The 8886-nt window shown below is 40.2% G+C and overlaps 1 protein-coding gene across 3 annotated transcripts in view; it reads right to left on the bottom strand.

Moving 5' to 3' along the window:
* Window positions 1-5193: 5193 nt before the first annotated feature.
* The window catches only part of LOC103462179 (semaphorin-4B-like), a 63266-nt gene continuing 59573 nt past the window's right edge, over window positions 5194-8886 (bottom strand). For all 3 annotated transcript variants that reach the window (XM_017304108.1, XM_017304109.1, XM_008404801.2), the window contains exon 15: window positions 5194-8849. In XM_017304108.1, coding sequence (XP_017159597.1) covers window positions 8074-8849 — 776 coding nt within the window. In that variant the 3' untranslated portion in view covers window positions 5194-8073. The remainder of the gene's footprint in view (window positions 8850-8886) is intronic.

The raw sequence follows: 8886 nt of genomic DNA, 5'->3' as shown, positions 1-8886 counted from the left end.
TGCTTACTTATTCTGAATGTTTGTGGTTGGAGTTTGTGTAGCACTTAAGCTCATTCATATAATATAATGAACATGTACTTGGAGTGATATTTTCTTAAAGGCGCCTTTGGTAAGCTGCGTTTAGAGAAAACCTATTTTCTCTTCAACTATTCTTTTACATACATAATATAAATAAACGTACCAACACTTAAATTCCCCTTTGAGTGAGTGTGTGTATGCAAGGTTGTTTATCTGTGATTTTTTTTGTGCTATAAAAATAAAAAACGGGCATGAAGATTAATCGAACAAAAACAAAATGAAATGTGGAGGAAAAAAAAAGATGTCTCCATCCAGAGTCCTTCTGCAGGTACAGATGATGGAACTTTAAAACATAATTTTCAAGTTTTGTAATTGCGACAAATTCCAATTTTATTTGTGCACATCATTTTTTGAACTTAAACTATAGTGTATTTTTTTAAAAAGAAAAAGCAAAGCGATATTGGGTGCATTTGTTTGCTCCCGTTGACAGAACAGTTAACTTTTTTCTAATACAAATGTTGATTGAAAATTAGGTTAGATCTGAAGTACTACAAATAACACACTGATAAGCGTATTGACAATCTCCAAGCTGCATTAAACATATGAAAACACTTGAATTGCACATATCAGGTGTTTTCATGTAGTGAAGGGATGTGCAGCTTAGGATGATCACCAGCCGATAGTGTACTTTAATTTTTTTTTCTTTCTATTTTTCAGGCACTTCAGGCCAGTAAAAATAATAAAAAGTTAAAATGCAAAAAGATTTCCCAAAACATTGGAAATTTCAGATCATAGCAGAGGCATTGATGTTTTATTGTTAGTAGTACAACATCACAAGAAGCAATATTAGTAATAGGTGAATGGGTCCACTTTCACTCAGACGCCAGCGCGGTGCATGCTGGGAAAATGGGATAGTATTTAGCTAGTTAGACCTTTTCATGTTGAAGATGGACTTTACAATCAACAATAACAAAAACGATGTAAAAATTATGAATACGGGACCAGCCAAGTTTAGTTTTGAAAAATAAAAAGCATGAGAATAATAGTAGTAGAAATATTTATCAATACCAATTAAGGTTTCAGGTAATATATCAAAGCGTGAAGCCGCGTTACTGTGAGGGAGGGAGATGTAAAATAGATCATTAAATTAAAGCTGAAGCGGCAGCACATGGCCACTAGGTGGAGACAAACGCTGCAATAAACACAAGTAGTTTTAACAGCAAGCTGGTTGACATTTATTAAATGCTCTTCTACAGAAGTCAAACCACTCATTCTGTGCTTACATAATAAATAACACAACAGTAGGAACAGCTAAAGGCAAATTTAGTATCGAAAGATTCATCTCAAGAACAGCAGGAACATGTGATTAAAGCATCAGGTTTGCTCAGAAAAAAACCATATGAATCCCTTCTCCAGCATGTTTGTGTCCTTCATTTTCAGATTGCAGAGTGACAAATGTATCTTCTCTCAATCTCAAGCAGAGAGAGCAGGTGAGGATCTGCATAGTGATGAGAGACAAAATGCAGCATCAGCCAGTAGCGTAAATGGGAGAAAACTCAAATCTGATCCGCTATCATCCGCTGCTCTGCTCAGCGCTTTTGCATAAGATCTCATTTAAATTCAAGCGTCAGGAAGACGAACAGCAGCGTGTGGGTTCTGGCCTGGTGTGTGTGTGTGTTTTGTCTTTTTCTTTATGCATCAAGCAAGAAGCTCAGTGATCATGAGAAGTGTAGAGTGCAAAGAAAAGCTGCAGTCAGTCTGATTAAAATCATAAACAGACTTCTCTCATCAAGCTTTTCCTTTCATTTCATTTTCTAATCTCTTAAAAGTGCAGAAAATACTTTGTTTTTGATAGAACTTTAATATGTGCGCCTGATAGACTTCAAGCGATGTCATCCGATTTGATCTAATACAAGTGTTCCTTCTTTTACTGCTGAAACATTCTGGGTGACAAAAACATGGCTTGCTGTCTTTTTAACACATTCCTCAAGAATAAGTTGTATTATTTTCCACCAGAATTTCCTTTTCCCCACTCAACTGATCCTCCAGAGTTACCATGGGCCGTGTAAATCTTCACACATTACCGAGGATGTGCAGTTTCCCTCAGCTGACTGAATATAAACTCTGCTTAGTGAATTTTACAACATAATCACAACTGAAACGCTGCTTATTCTCAAAGGCTAGTATGGCTAGTGATGTGTTAATGTTGAATCGCAGATTACTCTTCTTGTCCGTCGTGACAGCAGATAATCCAGTGGTGTTTGATGTAAAATGGGACGTCAACGAGAAACGCAAAGGCTTAGAAAGAGTGAAATGAGTTAAAAAATTGCCTCTAAAATTTCAAGAACCTCGAGTATCACTAGATATACAAGTGCTGAGTCTTTATGTGTGCTTTGATCATCACTTTTGTCTAACCCCCCTTTATGCCATAAAAGACACTCCTAACACATTAAAGCATTGGGTATCAACAGTGGTTTGTGATATCTAGGATCAAACTATGACAGAAGCAAATCCTGTAGACCACAGATCACACTCACTTGCTTGGTGATACAGTGATGGAAAGAGTTTAGCTAGCCCTACTTCACGGCCTTGGAATGATCGGTTCTTCCCCAGTCGATTCTGGCCAGATTCGTCTCCATTTGCAGATCCTGCATGGTTCCCCGCCCCAATTTTTAAGTGATTTGATTGGCAGCAGACTTCACTCGTTGACTGACCCATGGATTTGCATCAGTAGACGAGCAAAGGCTCCTTGGAAATAGTTGAGATGTTGTTCAATCTGCAATGAGACCATGGTAGATGGCAAGCTGAAAATAGATGGTCAAACTGCGAAGTCCAAATCTTTTTTTTTCCCCCTTTTTTTTAATTTTTTTTTTAAAATCACTTGTTGCAGAAGAACGCAAACAGTGTCAACTGGGCAGTGCAACCCGCAACAAACAAATATGCATTGAGACTTTGGAGAAAGTAGCAGCCCAAGATCACGCAAGCAAAATTACCATAAGTCTATAGACCGTACAGCCCACATACTGAGGAACACACTGCCGATGGAGACACACTCAACTTGGCCAGAACCAAACCAGACACTAACCGGATAGAGAGATTTGACAAATGAGAGACGGCTTTCAGGGAGATACAAACACGATCACTGCTGCTAGGTTTAAAGATGCAGGAGCCATATAGGATTTGGAGGTCAGGCTGAGAAATCTCTCGCTTTCTCACTTGGAATTCAGAGTTTAGAGATTTCTTTTTCAAGCAGAAAAGAATAAGATTTTTCAGAGTGCAAACTGGAACCACACTGTTTGATGCCCTCCATCAAGCAGTGTAATATAGCAATGAGACATCAAAAATAATATTGCGTTTCAGTGCCTGGATTTTGATTTAGGTTAGACTCTCAATTAAAGTTCACTTTAATTTTTCTGTGCTTACTCATTCAGATCTGGTGACCTTAAAAGACTCATTAGTCTGGACTCGGTAATATCTCAGAATAAAAGACTGTTCAACATTTGTGTCAAAAACATGTAATTTATTCATTTATCTTAAAAAATTAAAATAAAGTGCCTTTTATATACAATAAAAACAACAATCACAATCTCGATAATACAAAAAAATACAGTTCACAAATTTGTACAGTTAAAAAAAAAATTAAATCATGCAGGCAAGACCACATTTGTCTACTAATTATTCAGTCAACTAAGCTTCCGGTGTTCAGTATGCTGAGCCAATGCTTCGTCTCATGGTTGAGGGTTTTGGAGTTGTGCTTTGCAACATTTTCTGCTGTACTACATCATGCAGCACAAAGGATCCAGTGCTCCTAAAGTGGTTTCTTTTTGTAGTTCAGACTTTTTTTTAGGTGACTCCTGAGAAAGAAAGAAAGAAAGAAAAAAAAAAAAAAAGGGAACCATATATTACCTGGATTTTTAGGAAAATAAGACTGCTGTAGATAACCGGCTACATTCAAATCCAGTACAGTATGTTTCATTGCTGAGGAAGTGTGGTTTGCACATTAATGTCACAGGTTTATCATATAGGACCCAGTGAAGTCATTTTGTAGCTTTTTGTAATGCAGCTGATTGCTTAAGATGCTGTTGACTGTCTCCATGTTTCCATTTGTATTCAACTTTATTTTATTTTTTGACATAACCCAAGGCTGCAGAATGGAGCAGCTCTCGGTTCCGTTTGTAGGCAAACATAAAAGCGGCATGGGTGCTTATGTAAATCTGCTACCGACCCGTGTTGTGTAGTGGAGCTAAATGTGCCCGCTGGGGCTACAATCACGCTATTGACCACATTTCTGTTGATGTGGTCACTGCTGGGTAGTGTACAGTGTAGCACACAGCTGAAGGCAGAAAATCTTCACATCTAAACGCTAAAGGCATTTCTTTGTGTAGCGGCGTTAACCATCAAGCACTTCAACACAAGTTACAGAGACAATTTGTTTGCAAACATTTTTTTGTAGAATTCATTTTACTGTGTAGCTCTGATAAAATCTTGTTTCTTTAAATTGGTTGAGTTTCAGCTAGCAGTACACAATGTTTGAGAGAGCAACTTCTTTGTTAATAGCTGCAAATAACTAGCTTCTGTTTCTACACTACAGTAGTGTTTGCTTTAGCAAGTGTAAAACCAGAGAAGTTACTATTAGGTTTAACTTAAGCTTAAGAAATAATAATTACAATAAAATGATTTTAGGCCAGCGGTTGTCATGGATACTCTAAATAGCTCCAGGTCCAACCACCATCTCAAGAAGGTTAAGAAAAAAAAATGGTTCTATAAACACAGAAAAAAAATAAAATAAAAATAAAAAGCTTGATTCAAACCGGGAAAAGCTAAGAAACCACGCAAAAGAGTAGCTATGAGCTAATTAGCTAAATATTTTTGTAGTGATTATTGAAATAAATTAAATAGAATATATACCACTAGAACACAAATATTAAAATATTTACTTTTTAGTCAAGTAAAATATTAAATATAAAAAAGTAATTTCTCTGCCCTCAATTTAAATTCCTTTATAGAAACCTAGCAAACCACGCCAAGCAGCATCCGTGAGCTAATTAGAGATGCTTTTTGTAGTTCAACTAAATACTATTGGGGTGGGGAAGCATAAAAATGAATGTAATGTCCATAATCTGCATTTTCAGTTGTGTAGTGAAGTATTAAACATAAAAAGACAAGAATAAAGACTTCTTTCTGGCCTAAATTTTATTTTGTTGACTGACAGCTAGGAATCTAAGCTAAGTAGCAACTATGGTAATTTGTGGGTGTTCACAACAGAAAAGTAATGAAATTTAAAACTATAACCAGAACGCAAACATAAAAATTAGACATTTTTAGTAACTCAATACAGTGTGAAATATTATTCAACTTTTAAGTTTTTGTTTTAGCTTCACAAGTTAGCACAGGTAGAAGCTAGCAACAGTTACTAATTTGGAAATTTTAAGTTTTCTTTTAAGCCATTCAAAAATTTGAGTTTTAAACAATAAAGGTTTGTTCAACAATTCTGAAGGCTAATTAAAAGCCAATGATATATATATATATATATATAAAATGTAACTTTTTTCTTAAAACTAAGTATCCTGTTTTGAGGTGCTTGATTAGAACCAGGTAAGGTGCTGAACGGATAGTGTGGTGAAACGTGCATTTGCTCAAGTTGGCAGTAAAGCACTATGTAAAAACAAAACAGAAAAAAGAAAAACATAAGAATAAAATACTCAGCAGTGTTCACTCTCTAGTTTAAGACTACCTCTACGACACATCTTGCACAACGTCCCGTAACGACACACAATATTTAGCACAGGCACTGTATTTACACAAGAAACAACCTGGAAAAGAGGAAACGCTGACCATTGTTGTGCAGTATGCTGAGCCGTTACTTTGTCAACCCGAAGCAGTTTGAGCAGCTTCAGATCTGCTTAGTGTTGAAAATAGGTCATTTAATACTGGAATATATACTGTATTCTTATTTGTTCAACATATTAAAGTCACTGTGTATTCTAAGACACTTCGCCACATCGCAAATGATTCACACTCAGACTGGCAACGTCATCAGCTTTCAATTTCTTTGGAAATTTTTCATGTTATTTTTTTTTGTAAGTCTCAAAAGGTCCGTGTGAGACACAGTGCTTATAGATGGTTGCACTGGTCCCCGTTTCAACTGATATCACCCCCCCAAAAAAATAGTTATTGTCCTTAGCAGCTGCAGTTCTAATTGCAGTAGTTGGATTTACATCCATGTGATTTAAGTGAAGTGAAATGTGCAAATCTTTAACCCTGATTACCTGTGCTTTCACATTAGCATTACCTTGGCTTTTGAATGAGTGGGGTGAATGCCATGTGGATAAGACATGTAACCTGGAAAATTATGGGTGTATAAACTTTGCATCTACATAATCACTGTGCCTTGGAGAAGTAGTTGCGCCTCTTGGACTTTGTCACGCCATGCTACAACTGCAAACCTGATTGAAATGTATTGGGATTAGTTTGTGGAAACTCAGGTATGCACGTAGTTGTGAAACGAAAGGAAAATGATTCCTAAGTTTTCGAATGTTTTTCACAAATCTGAGGCAAGACTTTAAATTTTCTAGTCAGATACTCTGTCCACTTATAGAGCTTAAGCTATCCGTTTTCTGGTTGCAACATGAAAACACATGACAAAGTTCAAGGGGCGTAAAAACACCGTGCATCATGTAGTTACATTCAGACCAGTAGGGCGCCAGATTCAATCTCTTTCTTCAGGAACATCATTTTAGAAGCTGTTAGCGCAAAGCTAAAACCAACCCAAAAGTCTGTATCGTTAGCCAAGCTTAGCTGTAGCTAACACATGTATTGTCAGAACAAAGGCAGAAGGAAAATGGAAAAGATTGATGACCACACGGCAAGTAACGCACGCCCCGTCAAATCCTTTCCCCCCCTCACATGAAGATCGCTTATTCTGCTCAACACATTCTTCACAGTTTGCTATGAGCTAACAGTCTCAGAGAAAAATTCTCCTAAAAAAATGTGGATCTTCACATTTATTTATTATTAGTGCCGCAATACTTTCAGTGGAACCCCGACCCTGGGTCCGTCACCATGTGCTCTTTGACATTGATCAATGCTAACAGGAACCATGAGATGGTCATGACAAGATGGCACTATTGCATTTAGATAAGACAATCAAGTTATTTCTGGGTTGGCGTTTCTTTTTTTGTTTTTTTGGCACAATACACATGATGGTTTCAGTGCTGCCCTGAATGTATGGAGAGGTGGAGATGTTCCCCGTTTCGCTCTGCCACTAGCCTCTCAATGTGAAGTCTGAAACACTGAGCATCTAGGTCCATTCGTTCACCCACATGTGAAACGCGTCTTATTTAGACTTTAAAGAAAGAGCCGCTCCAGATGAGACGGACCGCGTTTTCGCCACAACGTACATCCAGGAGGTAAACGACAGCGTTTAGGCGTCAAGGCCGACGCTTCTGTTTGATCCCTCTTCATTACTTTGCAGTCGTTTGTCACGTAGTGGATTCTCCTCAAACAGTCATTAAAAAGGGAACAAAATGCGCGGTGAACTTAATGACAATGAAGTACTTGTATATAATATCCACCTTATCCTGAACTCTTGGTCACCATGTAGCTGTAGCCTGGTCCTGTGTGCATAACAATAGGAGTTGTGCAAGGCTGGGCAACTATCGGTGATGATTAACGACGCGTACCAGAAAAGATGCCGTTGTTTTTAAAACCTCACGTCACTCCTTAGCCTGCACACTCAGAATTTGTGAGCGTCCATCAGAAAAGGCTCAAAAGATACGATGGTGTATGATCCTAGCAGCTGCCATGGTTTGTTATCCTTGTGGAAACCTGGAGTGTGCCCTCCGCAGCAAACCAGACCGGAGTGGAAAACGAGACGACCTCCGCGACTGATCACAGAACCAACATGGCTGAAAGTAAAAGGATGTGCTGTGATTCAGGGAGGAAGTCAGGGTGGTCTCTCCTTCCCTCGGTGGCCCGTATCGCTCATGGGAGATGCAGGATGTCGTCGTATTTGGGGAAACAAACAAAAGAAAACACACAGAAAAGTGGCGCTCCTCATACGATGGAGTCCTTGATTTCCGAGCCCAGCCTGACTCGGGGTCGCGGGCAGGTCGGGGAGTACTCCACGTGACTCTCCTTGGCATTGAGCGGCCGCCGGTCGGACGCCTCCGAGAAGCTCTTGCTGTTTTCCGGCGACGATGACTCGTGCGTGGGCGTGCTGCAGATGTAGTTGTCGTTTAGAGTCTGGTAGCCCTTGTGGTCCGAAGTGGAGACGGGGATGTTGTTCCCGTTCAGGGGCAAGCTCTCCGTGGGCTTCCCCACTATGCGCGGCTTCTTCTGCTGCATGTTGGGGCACTCGCCTTGCTTCAGCATGGACTTCATGTGGTCCCGGTTCCTGTAGATGACGAACAGCGAGAAGACGACGAGGGAGAAGGCCAGCAGGGCGCACACCACGATCAGCTCGTTCCAGTACGTCTTGGTGTGGGCCTGCTCGGCGCGGGACTCGCCGGGCAGGATGATGGTCTCGTCCGGCGCCACGTGGGGCGTGCGCGAGTGACCGATTAGGGTGGTGCTTTCCTGGCGGGGCTCCGCCCTGATGCAGTAGTTGGCCAGCAGCTGGCGGAAGCCCTCCTCCTCCGACCAGCACTCGTAGGTCTCGGTGCGGTCGGACTGGGCCACCACCACCAGGTTCCCCTCCGGGGTTTCATACAGGAACTGGCTGGCGTCTTTGCTGTAACGCCACTTCCTCTGAGCCAAGTTGGACCGCAGCTTGCAGGGCAGGACGCGAAACGTGTTGGCCGGGACTGTAATGGTCTTACAGCGGAATGCACCTGGGCAGAAAGGAAGAAGGAGGTTCATTTGTAATCG

The sequence above is a fragment of the Poecilia reticulata genome, linkage group LG3 (assembly GCF_000633615.1).
Source record: "Poecilia reticulata strain Guanapo linkage group LG3, Guppy_female_1.0+MT, whole genome shotgun sequence".
Lineage (NCBI taxonomy): Eukaryota > Metazoa > Chordata > Actinopteri > Cyprinodontiformes > Poeciliidae > Poecilia > Poecilia reticulata.
This window is presented reverse-complemented; position numbering and strand designations above follow the sequence as displayed.